At 45.4% G+C, this 21,336-nt stretch overlaps 1 protein-coding gene across 1 annotated transcript in view; it reads left to right on the forward strand.

The window, feature by feature from the left end:
- TMEM255B (transmembrane protein 255B) overlaps positions 1-19,299 on the forward strand; it is a gene marked incomplete at its 5' end in the record, with an annotated part of 49,692 nt that extends 30,393 nt beyond the window's left edge. The window contains 5 exons of the mRNA XM_008943019.1: positions 4,306-4,386; positions 8,205-8,290; positions 10,110-10,269; positions 15,062-15,205; positions 19,132-19,299. Of these exons, the coding sequence (XP_008941267.1) occupies positions 4,306-4,386; positions 8,205-8,290; positions 10,110-10,269; positions 15,062-15,205; positions 19,132-19,299 (639 nt within the window). The remainder of the gene's footprint in view (positions 1-4,305; positions 4,387-8,204; positions 8,291-10,109; positions 10,270-15,061; positions 15,206-19,131) is intronic.
- Positions 19,300-21,336: the final 2,037 nt, after the last annotated feature.

Raw genomic sequence — 21,336 nt, forward strand, 5'->3', positions numbered from 1 at the left:
CCTTGCTAATTTCCAAACCAAACCCAGAAATTGTTTTGGAAGAGCAATTGTTCACCTAGGCCAAAGCCATCCCAGGCACAGTTCTATTTAATGGGCTAGATGATCGAGTTTCAGGGTTGGGAACATTCCCTGGCACTGATTAATCTACACTTCTATTGATGCAGCCATGGAAGCTAAGACTAAATAAATACTGTAATTGGAAAAAATAGCCCTCACTATATAATTTCAATAAATTATTAGCCATGTTTTGAGTCTGTAAAGTATGGCATAAATTTCAGTCAATACAGTTTATGGTATATCTCATTTTTCAGCAAGTGGACTTAGACATAAGGGAGATGGAATTTTTCCCTGTGTTATTGAAAATATATGTGTTCTCCAAGGGAACAAAATCTGGAATAGAAAAAAATCTACTTTCCATACCTCAGTTAAGAGCTGTACAATCTCCTCCCCACAGACTTTGTATGAAATGCACCAAAGATACTCTTCAGAGAATACTTTCCTGACACAAATGTATTGCAATGTTCCTGCCATCAAAGAGAATGTGGGGTTTTTTTATTATATGCTCTTAAAAGAAACCAACCAACCAAACCAAAACCCTCTATATTTGGACCAAATCTTCTATTCCTTGGCATAAAGCCTTCCCTTCTTGCTGTATGTTCATCACTCACAAGTTCTAATACACATACAAGAAAAAATACTGAAATAAAACCTGTGCAGGGCAAGTTACAGTTCAGCCTGTAGAGTTCAAGGCTGAGGAATTCCAGTTTAATTAAAATTTAAAATTGTTTAAATTTCAAATTTAATTGACATTAAAGGGAACTACTGGATGTCCAGTTTTTTTCTTCACACTTCTGAAAACTTTCTACACTTAGACTGATGGCAATTTGACTGTACCTGCCCATTGTGTACAAACACACATACCTAATTAGCTGAGAAGTCATTTTTTCTGGTGCTCAGAAGGATGGAATAAACCCCATCCATTTTTCTTTTACATCAATTAATAAACTCAAGCCTGCAACTACATTTTTATACAGAATTCTCTCTTTTTGCCAGGCTACTGTTACTTGTCCTCTGCACCTATCAGCAGAGCTCTAACCAACAGCTCTTTCCCATCTGCCCTTTTCCAGTTAAAGAGGATTACTTGAAAAATCAGGGAAGGGGAATGCATTATTTATTAATATATTAATAGATTAATGCATTAGTGGGAGGTATTGCATAGTTCTCCTCCACTAGCAGTGATTGAGGAAGTTCCTGCTATCAAAGGCTGTCAAATTAGTCAAACAGGATATTGTTGTGATATACTTTAGAGCAATTGTTAATGGGTGGAATACATATCTGCTTAGAAAATGAGTGTGTAAAAGCAGATCTGTCTCTGTTAATAGGTGGAATACATATCTGCTTAGAAAATGAGTGTGTAAAAGTAGATCTGTCTCTGTTAATAGGTGGAATACATATCTAGTTAGAAAATGAGTATGTAAAAGTAGATCTGTCTGTACCAGGATTGCTATAAGCAGTAGAATTAAGTAGGATCAAGGACTGGTAGATATCCTATATTCATACACAGTCTGCAGTGAAGAGGATGAAAATATGAAGCATTTTAGCAGCAGTGTGTCAGGAATACTTTTATAGCTTTGAAGTATGTCTCATTTACCTTTCTTATCTGAGAGGCCTGTGAAATCCAGTGGGTGCTAATGCAGTGTGACAGAATGCTGGATAATTTTTGAACACTTTTAAATGTCTCTGTGGTGCCTTATTCACATAAATGCCTTAGTAGAGCCAGACCACAGCACCTCTGTGGCATGAGTATCTCATTCAAACAGAAGCTTTTACCACTGAAACCTTTTGGCATCTCAAGTGTATCTCTGCTTAAAAGCTGTGTGCTTTAGAGGAGTTCTGTGGGTGTCTGGATCAAATCAATGGTACCAAACCTTTGCTGGTTTGCTACATATTTACAAATATTCTTGCTGCTTTCTCTCATAGGGCAACTTCCCTTTCCACCATCCTACAGGCTCTTCCTAAAAAACCTGTATCCATCCATCCGTGGCAGCATTCCAGCCCTGTGAGCCAATTACCATGTCTCTGAGATCCCAGTGAGCCTTGGCACTGCATGAAACCTCAAACTATCAGTTCTCCAGGCTGTGTGTGTTAGTGTGCACCCACTCCAAACTGTGCTGAGTATCCCAGGAGAGGGATGAGAGCTTTCCCTGTGTTGTTCTGTGGGTGCTTCCTTTTCCATGTGCACACACCTGAAGTGGGCCTTGTTTAGCCCTATTGTGTTGAATTTCTCTTGTCCTGTTCACTTCATTTGTCTCCTTGGTCCACTGCTTCCTCACTTGTTCCTCATCTTCCTCCCCTGTTGTTCCACATTTGAAGCTCTCATCACCAGTTGACTAGACTGTAGACAAAAAATGCTTTTGTCTTGATTAGTCAGATGGATCCCACCTCTTCCAAGAAGTGCTTGAACGTGAAAGGTGCTCTCATGCTCATAAAAGCCAAATTCTTGTTGCTGACACCAGTTCTGGATCTGCTGGATCTGTCTAGCCTTCCTCAAGACATTTCTCCTCACCAGCAGGATTGAGAACACCACTTGGGCTCCATGCACTTGCCCATCTTCCAGAATGGACAGCATTTTTTTTCATGGATTTGCTCCTCATGGCAGAAAAAGCCATTTCCTTTGCTAACTCCCCTTCTAAGACATTTCACCACCATGCAACAGATGAAACCAAAGCTGGAGTATGATATTCTCTGACATAGGGGCAGCACAGGCTTTGGCTGATCCTATGATTGCTGTGCCAGCAGAGAAACTACTATCCTGTTAGTCCTCCCAGCCAGGTCTGTTACTGGAAGTCATGGCTAATGCTTTCATGTGTTGTCCTCATCCAAGACATGACATGCTGTTTGTGTGGTATTTGCTTTTCCCCTAGAGAAAGAGAGTTACCAAAGCATTTTTTTCTTACACTTGTGTAATAGAAATGAATGTTTTGGGATGCAGGAGGCTAATCTTGCCCTAACCCTTGGGAGCTGATGTCCAAACTTCCTTAGGTTTGCCAGAGTAATCAGAAAGGCAAACAAGCTGATGAATGAGCTTTATTCATTGACCTGTCTTCATTCCTGCCTAGCTCTGCATGTTAACTGATTATGTATTTTGGGTCAGCAGATTTATACAGTTCACACTTCATTATCCTAGAAGCATAGAGTACTCAGAAGTGATCTTAAGTAGCACAGATCTTTCTGCAATTTCAGAGTTATTCCTGGCTGGGTCAGAAAGCTTTAAAATGCAGTGAAATTTAATCAGCATAGATTTCTGCTAGCAACTTCAGGAGTCCTTTGCTGCTCAGTCAGCATGGAAAGAAGGCATGGCAGATAGTGGGTTTCCATCTCCTCTCTTGGAATTGGCCTGACTGAGAAATTGGGGAGCACTTGAGTGCATTTGAAGGCACAGATCAGGACTAGGCAAGTAACAGCAGGTTGAAAAAAGACATAAGTCATTCCCACGCTGTGCTTTGGGATGGACATCTGATCACAGAGGACTCCAGTTGTCAAATCCTCCTTAGGCAAATATGTTCTGGTCCTGACACTGACTGAGATATGCTCCTTCTGGCTTCAAAGTGGCCATTTATCCACCAAGTTCAGAAACATATCTGCCACCTGGCCATGGATATTTCATTGTGTCCTGCCTTTGTCTCAGCTTGTAGGGCCTGTTGCTTGCAAAATAGGAGCAACAAACACATCTCTTCCAAGAGGCATAACAGAAAATAAGGCAGAACCAAACAGTGCAAGTTACTTTCCCTTTGTGCTTTCATTTATTCCTTAATCCTTTTTTTTGTCTGGAGGTTCAAAGTGTGTGGAATTTTGGAAGTGGAATGCTTCAAGTGTTATCTATCTTACTTTATTTTCACTATGGACATTGTTGAAATCCTTTAAAAAAGGGAAGTCACATATCTTGGAGACAAATAGCAAAGTCATTTTTTGTGCTAGGTAAGAAACTGTACCAGGAAAAAGAACAGGACTATTGACATCAAACAGGGGAGTGGTGAAATGCCAGGGGTGATGTCTTCTTAAAAGAGGTGACTGGTACAGAGGAAGATAAATGATGCTCACATGGTTGGGTGGCAGTGAGGAAGGAAAATGTCACCCTAAGGAGAGCCAGGCTGAAAAGAAAGCCAGCACAGGGGGGTGTGGGCAGCTTACCCAGGGGTCTGCACTGGCTTCAGCTCTACAGAGCTGTAAGCATCTTGCATGGGGACAAGTGTCTTCATGCTTCCTCCACACTAAGTCCTTTTTTGGCTCTTTTTCTCTTTACAGGAACCCAGACCTTTGTACAACAAAAGATGCCAGTTTTATTCAAGTGGAGTAGGATTCCTGTATGATGCCTACCAGACAGAGGTAAACTAACTCCTCTCATCACATGTTCATCTCTGCTGTGCTCTGAGGGGCTGGGGAGGGGGCAGGTGGCTGTGTGAGGGCATGTCTGTGCAGATAGGTCATGGGTTGGTAGAAACCCCACTGTTTTTTCTCTCACAAGTGACTCTCCTCTTTCCCAAGCCTCTGATGATTGCAAATCATTACAGCCAGTGAGGTTTTGAGTCATCATCAGTGTTCCTATCCAATCCATTACTCTGGGACTGGAATGATTCCTAGTCCATCTATATTCTATAATAGCTGTCTGGAATGTATTTGTCACGTTGGCATCTTTCTCTAAGAAGGTTTTTGTAGACTTCAAGGGGAATAGGAAACATCTAAATGAATCGATTTGCATTGTCCAGAAGGCTTCAAATATTCTCTGTATTTATCCAGCACAGGCCAAGAATGTCAGTGGTTTGAATGCAGCTTTTTTATTATCTCAGTGACATTAACAGGGTGGGAAAAGTGCCTGTACTCAAATGGCTGGCCTCCTGAGAAGTCCAGATTTAGTTTCTTTGCCTATTTTTCATTTTATTATTCTAGTAAATTGATGGCAGTGAGAAGGAAATGGAGCAGAGCAGGACTGAGAACAACTAAAGAGTGATACAACCTCCAAGAAGCCAGATGTGCTTCATCACCATTCCTCCCATGGCTAAGAAAAAGTGCATGGGGAGTGTTACTGTTAATAATTCTAGACAGCTTAGCCAAGTACATTACCAGGTTAATCCTTAAATCCTGCTTCTAGAGCACAAAGTACATTACCAGGTTAATCAGCTAATAATCCTTAAATCCTGCTTCTAGAGCACCCCATTGTTGATTCCAGAAAATGCATGACAAAAGGTTCATTGACCTTCTTGCCTGAAGGCCAACCCAGACAAACTTATGGGGTGTGATAACTTTTACTCCATCTTTTCTAAAGTGTGTGTGCACACTCAGACCCAGACATGGCCCAAGAAATGCTTTTGATTCCAGTTGTAAGTGTGTAGCTGGTGTCACACTGAGCATAGCCAGTCAAGCTGGCTGAACCTGAGCCTCAAGCTTCTGGCTAGGTTTCCCCAGCTCTGAAGATTCTGGGAATATCTAAAGTTGGACCACCCAGAGCTCCTTGCTCTATTTGGGCAGAATTCCCATATCTTTTAAAAGTGTAGTTAACATTTTTTGTCTAGTTGTCCAGTGATCTAGGTTCAGCATGTGCTAATTCAGAGGTAATGATCTCTGGCATTTGAATTTGACTTTTGCTTTTCCAAAGTCAGCCAGCTAGGGAGCAGGGGATGTGCTCTGCATGCCAGGTGAACACCTAACCAGGAATGCAGGTTGTTTACTGAGTCCAGGGTTCTTTTTGGTTGCCCTCTCTAGCCTGTGAGTGATCTTCAGCTCATGCAGTTTGCCTGTTTTGATTCTTCTCTTTGCTTAAAGCAGAAAGAATTTCATTTTCTTGCAATTGCCACGAAGTGAGAACATCTCCTCTAGACAGGCATAAGCAGCCAGAACATGAAAAAGCTGAATGTCTGGTCAGTGAATTGAAATAATAGGTCTTGACATGCAGAATACCCACAAATGGCCTGTTTCCACCACCCTTGCTCACACTGCACAGTAATTTGTTTATTTTGGTTTATTCACTGTTCTCCTAAAAAGGAGTGTCTTGCTCTTTGGATGTTTTAAAAATGTAATGATAAAAAATAGACAGCTACAGTAACTCCCTTGGCCAATAATATAATATAATATAATATAATATAATATAATATAATATAATATAATATATCTTGTAGCCCAGAATCAGCTAAAAACATGTTTAAAATCTTGTCAATCTCCTTCTTTTGTGCTTCTAGCCTTCTACAGTAAAAAGGGCCAAACTCACCCCATTGATGCTTGGAGAGGGAAAAAGTAGTTTTATTTCCTATCCCAAAGCCATGCCTCAGAACAAAGCACCTTTTTAGCAGCCCACTCCACCTTACAAAGCCCTCTGATCCCAACCATGCAGGTGGAATGGGAAAAGAGTATTTTAACTATGCAGATCCTAGGTCATTTTGGCTGCATACAGGGGGTCAACCCCAAAGAGTTAAGTTCCACCCAGTGCAAAGCAAAATGCTGTGGTAGTGGATGCAGTGGCACACTCAAATTGCTTTAAGAAGTGGCCAGATGTGATCTTTTATTCACTCCTGAGCTGGATCTTGATTAAGCAGATGCAGCCATTGCCAGCAGCTCAGTGAACTGCAGCTGAATGTGACTTCAGGCCAGCAAAGCCCCTGTGTGAAATTCCAGTGAGTTCAAACACAACAGAACAGGGGGGATGAGATGAGGTCCTGTCTCATGGTGAGATGCTGTTGTGACAAGTGGTGTGTGTCTGCATCAGGCTGTGAGCTCCATTTCCAGATTGCAACCTAGAATGAGACTGTCCTTTTATAACCTAACTTCCATTTGGGGTTAAAGAGGTGGTTGGTGAGACACTAATCACAGGTACAACCTTGGCCTGGGCAGCAGAGTAATCCCAAGGCATCATTTTAGCTTTTCAGCTTTAGCTTTGTCACCCAGCTTCCACTGCTCAAGCAAATCCTGCTAAGGAGAAGCGTGGCAGGTCTGAGACCAGCTACAAGAGGAACTTTCTCTTTCCTTTTTTCCTGGAAACAAGCACGTGAGGAGTACAGACTCCACAACAGCAGCAGTTTTCAAACCCAAAAGGATGCACAGATCCAGACCTCAGGAGCTGAGAAACATCTGGTTTAACATCTCCTGTGGAGTCTGTCCCACAGACTAACACATCCATGGCTAAGCAGGACTGTCTGATAGAAGCTGTTCAAATGCAGATGTGTTCCTAAGCATCTTCCTTCTACTTTTTCATTATGAGGAATTTTCCATGCAAGAATACCTTTTATTTGCACTTTGCCAATAAAATACTTCTTGGTGGTTACAGTGCATTTTTTCTCTCAAAATAAAAACTATAGAAAGAATGCATTTTTTTGACCTAGCAGCTTTTAAAGCTTGACAGTTCTCCAGGATTTCAAAGTCAGTAAGTTAAAAAGTCTCAGGAGAAAAAAAAAATAACAAACAAAACCAACTTACATACAAAATATTTCAACTAGTCTGTAATAATAAGTAGAAGTGATTAATGCTTACCACACTTAAGGAGTCATTAAAATGATTTCTGCAATTCCTGCTCACACCAATAAACCTCTTCAGATGTCTGTTCCAGAGCCTGCAGTAAATGGTACTTGTTTGCTGTAGTCCTTGGTTCTTTTCTGAGCAGTTTTCTTTGTGGTTTGGAGATTCTTCTTGCTGTTCCTGATCATTTCCTTCTTCAGGAGGGTGTTACTGAGAGAGCTCCATTTCTTGGGAGCTGTTCAGATAAATTGTCTTTTTGCCCCTTTCCTCACTAAAATAGGGGGGGTGTTCTTACCCAATTCTGTTGCTTGCTGTGGGGTGTCTCTCAAGACTGTGGTCCCTACATCACAGCCATAGGGACCCACATCTCAGAGCTGCAGACTCTGGGTCTCAGCAGAATAGCACCAGGCAGTGCAGCAGAGTGCTTGAAAACTCCCTCAGCCCTGCCTGCAGGTTGGTGCTGGGGTCTCTGGGCTCCAGAGTGCAAAAACCCTGAGACTCAGGTCCTGATGTCCCAAATGAAACTCCTAGAAGCTCAGGGAAGTCCTTCTGCCCTGCAGGAGTGGATTTTGGAATCTTGGGATCTTCCTGCACGACAGGTGATAAAAACTGACCCTGAAGTAGTCTTTGTGGTCAGCAGGATGATACATGCAACACTGAAACATGGAGAATAAAAGTCAAGTCTCTTCTTTTTTTGGCAGGTGACATGTTATACATTAAACAGCAAGTGCCAGCTGCAAGTAAGGAGTAACACATGCTACTGCTGTGACCTGTACAACTGTGAGAAGTAAGTGCTTTGTGCAGTCAGTGGCCTCCAGGAAATCCTTGGCTGTTCATCCCTCCTCTTAAATGGTGGGGGGGTGATTTTTCCAGGGTCTTGTATGCTGAGCAATCCAATTCCTCTGCAACTGGAGTCCTGGTGCCAGCAGAGAAGAGGTCACAGGGGTTGTGGATTAGTGTTGGCATTATTTCAGTTTCTTTTTAAAATATGCCTATATGCTCTTTGCTGTGTGATGAAAACTGACCACTCAAGTCAGAGCCCTGTCAGGATTTACTGTTGATCTTGCAGTGCAGTTTTCCCATTGGATTTAATGAATCCTTTTTCTTTCCTACCAAACATCTTTCTTCCCTACTATGTCTCCTGTTTTATTTTGTGCTTTCCTCCTTTTCAAATGCCAGCAGCCCTGAGTAACCCCAATCCTCTCTCAGTCTTGGCTAGTATGCTGCCAGACATGAACATTTTAGGTGCAGGGGAGTGATGCTGGGACAATGAGGCTTTTACACAAGGCTTCTGCATAAAATAGTAGCTCTTGCCCAGACCCTGATTCAACTCAGGATGCAACATAAAATTTGGGACTAGAGAGGAAGCATCTATGCATGCACACAAGAGGCTCAAAGTGGACAGCAAGATTATCTGGCACTGGCGTGAACAAATCCAGAGCAAAGAAGTCTTGCTGCTCTACAGACTTAGCAATTCCAGTTCAGAGGATGGCTACAGAGAAGGAGGAGGAGACACAGTCACACAGAGTTCCCTGGTGTGAGCCATGCAACAGCTGAGTGCACAGGCAGGATTGTATCCCAGGTTCCCTCAGCCTTATGGCCCCTAAAGCCATAGTTTTATTTAGTCAAGCAATTGCTGGCTCATGAGAGCCCCCAAATGAACCCAAGAGTAGTGGATCTGCAGTGCCAGAACCATGCCCCACAACAAAACATTGGACATCTCCAGGAATTACTGTGCTTGGCTTGGTTCTCCCCAGAAATGTGAGTTTGTCCACGCTGATACCTTCCTCAGCAGGGTTACCCCTAAGCTCCATTCCCACTGCTGCCCCATGTGCTTTGGGTGGAGGAACAGAAGACTGAGCACAAACTTCTCACTTCTGGTTTCCACCATAACCTGATGGCAGTTTCCTAACAGCACTAAAACAGTCTTGGCATTTAAAACATCTTTCCAACTGAAATAGCTGCTCTAGGAGCTCATTAGTGGGCTAGCATGAAGGCAGGTACTGGAAAGAACTGCAGGAAACTGTGGTTTCAAATTTTGCAGTAGGATATTTCTGACTTTCAGCAAGACAATGAAGCTTGACTTCATAACCTGCCTGATTTACAATTACCAGGGCAGTGTAGGAATATAAACAAAGATTTCTGGATAGGACCATCCATCATGTAAAGGCACAACTCTAGACTGCACTGTGCTGCCTCTGGTAATTTGGAACCACAGACACCATCAACAAATGCAGCCAGCTGGCATAAAAATCTCCCTTCCTGTGGTTGAATTAGTGCTGAAGCAACTTGCCCTCCCCAGCTTCAGAGCTGCCAGCAGATTTCCAGGTGAGCTGGGAATAAAAAAGGAATGCTAAGCATGCTTTAGCTGGTAGCCAGATGACAAGGGCAGCATCCATGTGCTAGGACCATGGAGGAGACCCCAAGCCAAAGAAGTTGTTGTCTATAGTAGAGCTTTCTCCAGTTCTCCTGAGCTGTGTTTGGTGGGAGCACAGATGAAGTACTTTGCCAAAGAGGGAAGTTAGGAGGGATTGAGCCCCTCTGGTGCTCTGTTTGATGTGCAGAACCTTTCCTGCTGCAGTGATGTCCTCTGCATTCCCTTTCAGCTCTGAGCAGTCTGCCAGCTACTATGAGTTCCTGGGTGTGAGCAGCTGTCAGGATGTTCTTCACCTGTACAGGCTGCTCTGGTCCTCCACAGTCCTCAACATCATCGGGCTCTTTCTGGGGATTATTACAGCAGCCATTCTTGGGGCATTCAAAGACATGGTAAGGCTCAGCCTTTTTGCCTTTTTTTGAGGATTTCTGTGCTTGGTGGTGTTATCAAGTGGGTTAAAACCAAGGAAGCGTTGAGGGTGTGGAGGAGGCACTTTAAAGGTTTCCTGTGTGATCTGGGAGTCTGGAGTCATGTCTTCAGGCCAAGCTGTTGCCAGCTGCTCACAGCTAAGTAGGTCAAACGTGGTCAGAGGCATGAATGGAAGGGAAAACCCAGGCCTCTGTGGGGACAGATGCTGGTGCTGCACTTAGTGACAACTTTTTATTTTCCCTTGTCATTCAGCACTGGCCACGTGGCCCAGCACAGAGCTTGAGGATGCTGCTTTGTAGCTGACATAAAAAAATCAAGTCCTAGGTGTGACTATTTAACCTTACCTGTTTTTTTTCCCAAGAATGGGGATTAACTCTGAAGTAGCAGGCAAGTTTTTATTTCAACAGTTGTATTCAGGTGACCTTGTCCTCCTCTGTTGTTTCACTGAGGGATGCCACCCACTCACTGCTCCCTGTGCCACACCACCTTGTTGGGCTGATGTCCACCACTGCATTCAGAAGAGGCTGTGGGCTAGGAGGGATTCTGTAGGACCCATTTTCTGTCATGTTAGAAGGGTGAAGTGGTTATTCCAGGGTTTAATCCCTGTTGGTGGTCGTGTTTGCTAGAGCAGTGCCTAAAGACCAACCAAGTGGCTCATGATGTACCAGGCATTCAGAAGAGCAGGTGATCCCAGCCCAAAGAGCTTCCAAACTAAATGGGCTGAGGTGTGGGGATGGAAGTGAGATGCAGGGGCTGAAGGGAGGTGTGACAGCACACAGGTCATCTTAGATCCATGATGTTCCAGAGGAGAAAACTAAATTAATAGAAAGAGAACGAGAGGAATGGAGCTGGGAAGAGAAAGCAAGAGAGGTGGGTGATGTACAGCAGGGGAACAGACTGGTGGGAAGAGGCTGCTCAGAGCTGGCAGCCAGTGAGCTAAGGTCCCAGTCAGACTGGAGGCCACCCAGGCCCTGCTCAGACCACCCAGTGTCACCCAGCAAGCATGTCCAGGCTATCTGCAGGACGTGTTCCATGCTTAAAACCACATGACAGAACAGGGCCATAGGAATTATTGCAAGTTCACCTCTCTTAAGAGTTGCAAAACTTAAATATTCCTCTCTCCAGCTTAAGGCAAACCAGAACTGAGCAAAACAGCAAAAAAGCTGAGCCTTTGCATGGGAGAAACGTGCAACTGAGCTGTCCTTTGTGTGAAGGGGCTTGTGCTAACAAATTGCAGGCAGCCAGTGAAGAGTTGCTGCTGTCTGACAGGAGGGAGTGGAAGCAGCTTTCCCAGCTCATTTCATCCCTTCCCTGTGGAAGAAGATGCCCTTCTGTAGAAGGGGAGCAGAAACAACCAGAATGAGGAATGAGAGGAAGAGCAGCTGCATGAGGAGGGGAAGGCAGGCAGCTACAGCCAGCCCTTGGCAGAACACCTCAGCTTTCCAGTGCCCTTAGGTGTTTTCCCCTGCTGAGCAGACTGGTGGAAGTGCCTCCACCATGGGCAGCTGTAGGAGTTGCTGCTGCTCCCCTGAGGTGGGGAAGGGTGCAGAAAGTCAGCCTGAGTCCACCTCATCTCTGTCTCACACAAGCTGGTGCTTACCTGGGGTTTGGGCTGATGCTTCATAGCAGGACAAGCTCCAGCCCAGCCCCATCCTTGTGCTGCATGGTGGACATCACTGCACTGCTCACGAGGGATGCCAAGTGGAGGAGGAGAAGTTTCTGGGAGAACTGGGGTCTCCATGACCTGGCACGTTCCCTTGCTGGGAGGCAGAGCCTGTGTCAAGGTCTGGGACCTGTGAGTGAAGCCATGTGAGGAAGTCACAGCAGCAGTGAAGGTGCAGCTGAGTCTGTGGGGACTCCAGCTAAAAACCTGACCTGAATAAGGTGGTTGGTGTCTCCTGTGCAGTGGGAGGTTAAGGGAGAGATGGCTTTGTGTCAGTTAACCTCAGCACAAGAGCCATGCTGGGATTGTGAAGGTGTTACTAAAGCAGCAATCCAAGATGTGATGACCACTCCTTGCTCCTGCCTGTGCTTTTTCAGCGTCCTTTTGCATGACATAGTTTTTCTATGTCATTCTAATCTGCTGCTTGGATTTATTGGGAAATCCAATTCATGATTGGATTGGATTGGTAACTCATGAGGAAAATGGGGGTCAAGAAGACAGCAAGAAGAAGAGGGAGAGAAAGGGGCATGGGACTGAAATAAGAAAAGAAAAAGCCAAAACACTTCAAAATGTGTGGGAGAACAATTTTCTTTCTTTCAAGATGTCACCTTCCCACAGAAATGTCACTGGCATTTGCAGGGAGAGCTGCAAAGCCTGCTGAAATGCCTCAGGGCATTGCTCCAGGGTTGACTTCCAGAAAACACAGGGCCAGGCAAACAAAACCCATCGTGTTTATCTCTGGAGAACGCTGGCAGCCAAACCACATTACAAAGGGGAGAGTTTGCAAAACACTGCTGCTGCCTCTGAACCCCTCACATTTCCTGGACAGAAAAAAAAAGAGAAGTGTTGTTTTGGTCCTTGAGGGTTTTCTTTCCTGTGACAAATTCCCTGCAGACCCTGGCACGCTCCCTGTGGTTTTGCTGCCTGCCAGAGGGCTCTGCTGGCTCACTGGGGGACATTTCATCCTCTCCTGACCCCCAAAGGTATCTGCTCTCAGTGTCTCACCCCTGGGGCTGTCCTCTGATCTGCTGGGTGCTGGGAGAGCTGCAGGGGTGACAATGGGACCTTCCTTTTCAGATCTACAGCATGCTTGGATATAGGACTAGGATAAGGCTAGCCTTAAAGTCACCTTGAACAAAAAACAGAGTAAGATATGATGGAGGTATAATGTATAGTGAGATACATGTTCTTGGAGCATCCAAAATGCTGAAAGACCATGGTTAGTTATTACAGAAGACAGAGGTAAAGAAACACATGGAAAACTTCACTTGCAGGTACTGGGAGTTAATTGGCAACTCCCTTCCCTGCCCTGGTATTCAGCTGATGACTTGTGGATGTTTTCCTGACACACCTTGCCCAGGAATCTGCCTGCCCTGAGTTTGGGGTTGCATTAAGCAGAGTTACTGGTGGTCCTGGGGGGGTTGCTGGCTTTTTTTTTGCTGGCTCAGGGAGCTGCCCTGCCTTGCTCTGCAGCTGCCCAGCCCAGCCCCCAGTGACCACAGCTTGTGTGACAGGGCAGGGCTGGCCCAGCAGCACCTCCAGCCACCTCCTGCTCTCCCCAGGCTCCTGACCTGAGGTGTCCCCACGGCACTGGCAGCACTCCCTGGCCAGTTCACAGCTCCTTATCTCTCTGACTTGGGTGGTGTTTCAGTTTCAAATGCCTCCACCTACCCTTGTATTATAGGAGACTAATTTACTGGAGTACTTGATAAAAGCATCTAACCAGCTTCAATAGCTGCAAATTGTTGCTGGTTCCAGGCTGAGAGCAGCTAGCCTGATAGTGAGGTGCTTTGATCAGTGCATTTGGAGTGGATGATTCCCCAAAACTGTCTTCTAGCCCTGTTGTGATGTTCATCTTTAGCATTTGGAGGGCGTTGGTGCTATGGATGGAGAGAACATGAGAGGATTGAGAGAGGCTCCTGGGAGAAGGACAGCAGCAAGCCAAGGGACCAGGTACACCAAAAAGCTGCTGACAGATGCAGAACTGGCACCTGTGTTTGATATTAGGCAAAAAAAGTGTTCCTTGAGGAGGGTGCCTTCTCCCATGAAACAGGCTCTATGCTTTTGAACTGTGGTGTTGTGGTACAGCAGTGACCTAGACAATGTCTTCCATGTACAAACACAACTGATGCACCTCTTTCTCAATCCCAGAGACACCTCACACTGCCTCCAGAGAATGCTTTATGCCTCTCACTCATAAATCTGAAAAAATAATGCCAAAAAATAGCCCCAAATCCTGGCTGCTGCTTTCAGCATTTGTCTGGCAACGACCACACTTTATAATTTCAGTAAGAAGAAAATTCCATGCTCTCATGTAGAGGAATCTGCTCATAAAAACAAAGGAGAGCAAAGAAACCACTGGCTTTGTCTCCCTTTGCAGAGCAGAGGGAGATGACAATCTCTCACAGGGCTCTGCTGTCCTTTACAAACAGTTACATAAAACCCTTTTCACATTTAGCCTTTGCTCGTTTTTTTTTTCCCCCTTCCCTAGCTGTATTAGCTGGTTTAATATGAGCTAACATTTCTTCCTGCAAAGCTCATCTCACACTGCAGTTAAGGGACATGCCAATAGAACCACGGGGTGTGATGAAGGAGGAATGAGCTGCACATAAAGGGGCTGATATTGGACAGCCAGCAGCAAACTCCACAAGTGAGAGGGAGCTGTGGAAGAAGAGCAAATGGTCTAGAGAGGGAAATCTGTGTAGGAAAGCAGAGAGAAAAGACATAGAGGGCATCAGGTGTCTGCAACCAGTTGTGGAGGACTGGGTGTTTGGTGCTGGAGGGAATGGGAAGAGGCTGGCAGAGCTGCCTGCTGTGCTCTTCAGGGTGCCTGGGGGCTGGAGTCCTGCCAGTGCTTCTGGAACTGGTGCTAGGGAAGCACCAGCAGCCTCTTCCCAAGGGAAGGAGATTCAAATAGCTGCGTATTTCTGGTGAGAAAACTCCCTCCAGATACACCCTCCTCTCATTCTGTCTGCTCCTTGGGGTTTTGTAGTACCTGTGTTGTGTTAGAAAACATATTCAATTGCTTGTGTCAGGACCTCAAGTGCTCCTCACTGCTCTGCTGATGTATTGTTGTCTTCTGTGCCCTACAGGTCCCTCTGTCCCAAATTGCTTTCAGTGCTGCACCTCCTCCTCAGATCCTGTACAACCCTGCCCAGCAGATCCTGACCTACACTGGGTTCTGTCCTTCAGCAGCAGCTCTTTCTACATATCCATCCTACCCCTTACCTCTTCAGGTACAGTACAGAGGGACACCCTTCTTACTCCACCAGGAAAGCATCATCTGCCACTCAATACCAACTCTGCAGTGGTGGATTTTTGGTCCTGGGGGTTTGAAACCAGGCAAGGAATTTGTGGATTGTGGATGGGTATTAGTGATAACTTCTAATCACACAAAGTTTTAGTTGCTGCAGTAAAGCTGTTAGGTGGAAAGCTAAGCTGGAAATAGCTGATGCTTTTACACACCAGGGAAAATGCAGATGCCACAGGATGTTGTAGAGTATAAATGAGGGGTTGGGAACATCAGCTGCTGTTGAAGAGGTTCAGGCATCACCTGCAGCACAGCATGTCCTTTGTTCTCCAAGCCTGTGCTGCAGCCAGCCAGAGCTGGCCTGGAAAATGCAGGGAGTGGTGCTGAGGATGGGGTTTGCTTGGGTTTGGTTTTTGCCCCCAGAGTGAGGTGAAGAACATAGAGTGAGCTGGTAAATAGCCAAATGTACTGAGACCCTGGAGCAATCAGAGAGTTTAGATTTTTTTAAAGCATAGTAAGACTGTTCTGTTCAATCCAATGGTTTGTAGTGCTAGACCAGTGGGTACCACAAGTTGTACAATACTTCTTAATTCAAACCACTGCATATTTAGCATGAACTAGCTGTGGAGCAGCTCCCCAGAGCCTCCTGGGCTACATCTCTTCAGGGCCAATAAGCTACCAGGCACAATGATGAGATGATCAGTGAATTGTTAGCATGCTTCTGATATGGGTTTGGCCAAGACCAACTAAGTGTCTCCAGAGCATGCCCAGGAAGGGGTCAGGAGATGGCCAGGGCAATGGTCCTCTCCTGGTAGGTAGTGTGCATAGAGCTGCACTGGTTTGGTGGTTGGAATTCAGCTGTAGTGATGTGATGTGTGCTGTGCCAGTTGGCTCCACAGCCAGGGAACAGTCCTTGGCACGTCTGACTTATTAACCTAAACGAGGCCAGGCCCTTTTGGAGGCCTTGGGTTGAGAATTGAAGAAAGAGCACACTTGGAGATCTCTTTTTTGTTTGCTTTTAGCTGAAAAGCTGTGCTGTTCTGCAGAGCTCAGGTAGCACATAGCCAAGACTAGAGAGAGGAGGGGATAGAAACAGGCAAAAGGCAGCAATGAAGCTGAAGAGATGCAGGTAAGTAGTCATGAAGATCAATTGCAACCAGCCAGTCCTGTGTCCACTGAGAAGCAGCACTATATTTACCCCAAATTCTTAACTCCATTCCAAAATAAACACAGTTCTCTTCCTAGATTTCTACTTTTTTCTAAGAATTGTGTTCATTTGTCTTCCCTCCCCTCCATAAGTTGAGAGGCAGACACCACCAGCTGTCCTCAGGCCAGGAGAGGTTAGTGAGAAGCTCTGGGCTCCAACAATGAAAGGGCTTCATCCTTTTCCTTGGAAAAAACAAGCAAGCAAGCTGCCTTCCTGCATGTAGGAGCTCATTATGTTGGGCTTTGGAGAGAATTTCTGCATCAGTAGATGAGTTAAATCATCATAAACTTACTCAAAGCTACAATGGTGAATGTTAGAAGCAGGCTTGATGAGGAGCAGCCAGGAGCTTAACCACCATCCTGCTTGAGAGCTGTGGGCTGGAGGTGGGTCTTCATGACCCTTCTAAGTGCTCCAAGCAGCACCCAGCTACTGGATTCAGCCTTGACAAGCCCTGCTCAGCTAGTCCTGGTCCTAAAGGGAACTGCAGGCCCTAAGGCTGGGATTCACTGGGCTAAACACAAGGGCTGTGGTGTTGCCTGGTGGTGGGATCAGGTAGCCACCTGCACCCTGCTGTCACTCTGGGAGGGGCCAGGTCCTGGAGTCCCTGTGTCCCTTCTGTGTGGATGTCTGGGGTAGCCCCCAGCCTGGACACTTCCATGTGGGCAGCTGAGTTGAGCACTAGCTGTCCACAGTGTAGGAGACTCCAGCTGAGCTGCCCTCCCCTTCAGAGTGCCCACAGTGAGTGAGGCACTTCTCAGACCTTATCTCAGGATGGAGATGTTTGGGGTGTGTGATATGAGTGCACCCTACAGGCCCTTCCACTGACTGGGGGTGGGATTCAGTTGCTGCTTGTCACTAGGCTGTGCACTTAGGGATCTATGTTCTTGAGCCTTCAACTGAGACATCAAAATCTGAGGGTGAACCCCATGTCCTAGGGCTGCAGTTCAGTTGCCCAACACTGTGGCAGCTGGGCTGGCCCAGTGTTCATGACCCATCCAGACAGGGCTGGCTGATGTGGGACAAAGTCTATGTGAGACTCCTACATGAGCAGGTGGCAGAAGGTGCCCTTCAGCACCTCAAAACCCATAACATTTTTCCTCCAGCATAGACCAAGATGCACAAAAGGGCCCCAAGACACACCTCTCTTCTCAGCATTCCCTTTGGCTTGGCTAAACACTGTTCCCAAGACCCTGCACTTCACATTGCCCTGCACCTGCCCCCTTCTTCAGCTGAGATTTGGGGTGGGAAAAAGTTAACTGATGCCAGTTAATGAAGCAACAAAGCAGTTAGCAATCAATTACCAGCTAAGAATTCGAGTCTGAACCCTCACCTCAACCAGAGGAAATCCACAGCCACAGTTCCTCATCCTTCTTGGAACACATCCCACCTTGGGTTAGTCTGGCATGCAACATGCCCAGTCTGAAAGCTGCTCTTACTTGCATGGGCTGGAGCTCTGTTAGCTCAAGGGCTATGAACCTGAGTTTGCCTGTGGCTCCAGCTGGAATCACAGGAATGCTTTCTGACAAGGAGGTAACCAGCATCTCTTTTGTTTACTGTGGCATGTGCTGACAGAATGCTCATCCCTTACTGGTACAGTTTAGTCACAGCTTGTCCTGGTGACAGGCCTGCTAGCTGGTCAGGTGAAGGATTAGCTGTGCAGGGACTGGGGGTGATGACAGCAGTAAGGGTTCTGCCCATCTTCCCTGCCAGAGGAGAACTCATTGCAGAAGCAATTCCAGGCAGCCAGATGGAAACAGTGGGACCAGTTTGAGGTGGGGGGTAAGGAAGCAACAACTCCAAAATAAATTTAAAACAAAACAAACACCCAAACCCACAAGAACTATGTTTGGAGCTGATCTAGCTAAGCAGTTCTGCCAGTATACCTACACTGCCTCCTGGAGAGTCAAGGGGCTTCATCCACCTTCCTGGATTTTTCATTTCCCTTGAAAAAGATCCATGGTTACTAGTTTTTGTTTTGTTTTATAAATTCCAGCCACTTTAGCCCTGAGGGGAGCTGAGAACAACTCATCTGATGAAGGTCATGGACTGGCACGTGCCAGCATATGAGAGGAGAGTGAAATCCTGAGTCTCTTGAAATCAGTGACAGAACTTGGTGTAGAGCAGTCAGCAATAGGGTTTGAGCTGGAATATGAGTCCCTAGATACATTATTTTGTTTAACAAACTCTTTGTTGCTGAACATGGGCTGCTTCTTAAGCTTGGCTCCATTTTTTTGTGCCTTTTTCAGCCAAAGCCCCATTATAGCTGAGACAGCCAAAGTGAAAGACCTACAGGGAGACACATCCCTACCTGTAAAATTTTCTCTGAAGAGGAATCTGCATTTGGCACAGGAATAAGACCTTGCATTTATGCAATTATAAGTGGGATTAATTATATCTGAGAGAATTTCAGTTTCACAGGGATGCCAGGACATGAGCAGCTCCACGTGAGCTCCTCAGCCACTCAGGGTCAGTGCTCACCTGAGAAGCCAGAGCATCTTTTCCTGCAGGAATTCCTGCTCTGCTCCATCACCTAGCTGTGTGAGCAATGTCCATAAAAAATGACTTGGGTTACAGATGGAATCCCTCTTGTTTCACCAGACACCACTGTTGATGTACTGAAGCAGGGGCTTTAAAACTAAAGTCAGTGTTGTGCTGCAGTGTATGGGAAATTTAATCCTGGGGACTTTCTCTTTGTCTCTGTGCAGCCTGCCAGCAATTTTCCAGGAACATCATCTACTGACATTTCTTTATCAGAAGAAACTCAGCCTCCATCTCAGTCCAGCTCCAGCTATGGGCTTCCCCCCAATGCTCCAGCCCTCTACACACCAACTTACTTCTTGCCTGGAGAAAAGCCTCCACCATATGCCCCATAGAGGAAAGAATTCATTTTAGGTAGCTGGTAGGCTTTTGTTTTTAAGAAACCTTTGGAGACTGTGCTGTGCAGGCATTAGACACCACTGTGGAGTGTGTTGCTTCCACTCTGCCTTTCACTGGGAGCAGAGCAGAACTTTGGAGATGTAAGGGCAAGCCCATCAGCAGGGGGGTGACCAGTCCCCACACCCTGTGCCTGCACTCAGCTGTGACATTCCCTCCTGGCTGCCACGAGATGTTTCCTCCTCACTACACTGCAGAATGAATTTTCTTCAAGAGGAGAAATGAAGAAAACACTCTGGATATATATTCTGCTTTCAAAAACCAATATAGATTGGTTTTAGCCTGTGTTGTCTGAGTGGGTATTCAGGAGCTTTCCAAATCAGTCATTTTGGGTAGGAAGAGACCAAGTGTTTGTTTGCCTGTGGTATTTATTTAATAATCCTTTTTTGGTGAAAGTGTTGTACCAGTAAAAGAAGTGTGGCACTTATTTTACAATAAAATTGACTGTGACTATTTATACTGTACCTAAGGCTGCCTGTATTTGTAAGAACAGGAAAACAGAAGAGAAGGAGAAAGCACCTGATCAAACAGTTACCCCTTTCCAGTTAGAAAGATTGATTTTATGGGGACTGTTTTATCTGAGCTTCTTGCCAGTCTGGTCTGCACAGTGAAGTATCACATCAGTGTGCTAAAGATGCAGTTTCCAGACAGGAATTTTAAGCTGCCCTTTAACGTTTGAATTAATTCTTTCCTAGTCAAAAGAGGCCCACAACCAAAATGACTGTGTTAAACCCCAGGTATTTATTTCTAAACTGATCAAGACCTGATACAGGCATATTGAAACAGAACAGATGAAGGGGCAGAATTCCTTCTTTGATATATATATATGTATTATTTTTTCTCCTGCATCCACACCCTGCTGTGTGCACCCTGTCCTCTCACTGTGCATCCCAGTGGATGGGCTCTCTAAGCACACAGCTGCCCTATTTTGGGGCAGGAGTGGCTACACCAGCATGAAAACCCATCAGGCTGCTCCAGCCCTTCACTGCCTGTTGCTCCTGCAGGAAGGGTGGTGGTGCTGCTTGCTCTATAGATCTCACAGCCCAGACAGCAGTGAAGCTATAGGAATTATTTCCTCAAGTTCCAAAGAGCAAAGCAGGGTGAGGAAGGTATTGCTCATTAACTTTTTAACCAGCTGCTTCATATTATGAAAAGATTTAAAAATGCTATATAAACAAAACCAGCTTCCTTTGAGAGGAAGTGACACCATCAGACCAGCTGAAAATAGAACAAAGAGGGATCATTTTTTACATAATACTTTCCACCTTTCAAGAAATTTCTGTTAATTCATGTATTGTACCTCTGTATATAAAGCAGATTCAGTGCTAACACACAGAAGATCAGAGACTAATTTATATGGACTCTGAAAGCCATATTTTGTTCAATTAAGGTTTTTCTGAGAGGCAAAGCTTTAGGCCAGTGGTGTTAACATGAGATCAGTGTGGATTATTGACAAGGTGAGATAGATCAATCTGGTTGAAAGAAACAGAAATCAGAAAGGATTCCATTTTTTCCTTTAAAGATTAATTTAGCACAACCAAAATCCTTTAGTTCTGGTGTAATTGCATGCTCTGCAGAGCACAATCACCCTGACCATGGAATAAGTTTAGCAGAGGACTTTAGAGCCCTAATGGCTCAATGGTTGGACTTGATGATCTTAAAGGTCACTTCCAACCTAAAGGATTCTATGATTCTATACGTGTTGACTTCTTTTTCCTTGCTGGGAATACTCCCAGGGGAACCTCCTGGGTTCCTTCTGGGGACTCAGAGCCCAGAACAGACTTAATCCCTTTGAGTTCAGCACCTAGACTGCTAGAAGAAAAATGAAATCAGTGTTTTTCTTGGCTTGCAGCACAGTGAGTGAGGAGGAGTGGAGGAATGCTGGTCACTTCTTTCCTCTGAAAATAGGAAGAATATATATTCTTCTATATAGAAGCAGCTGCCTCCTCCAGCATGGGATGGCTGTAGGGTATGAA

The sequence above is a fragment of the Merops nubicus genome, unplaced genomic scaffold (assembly GCF_000691845.1).
Source record: "Merops nubicus isolate BGI_N331 unplaced genomic scaffold, ASM69184v1 scaffold14046, whole genome shotgun sequence".
Lineage (NCBI taxonomy): Eukaryota > Metazoa > Chordata > Aves > Coraciiformes > Meropidae > Merops > Merops nubicus.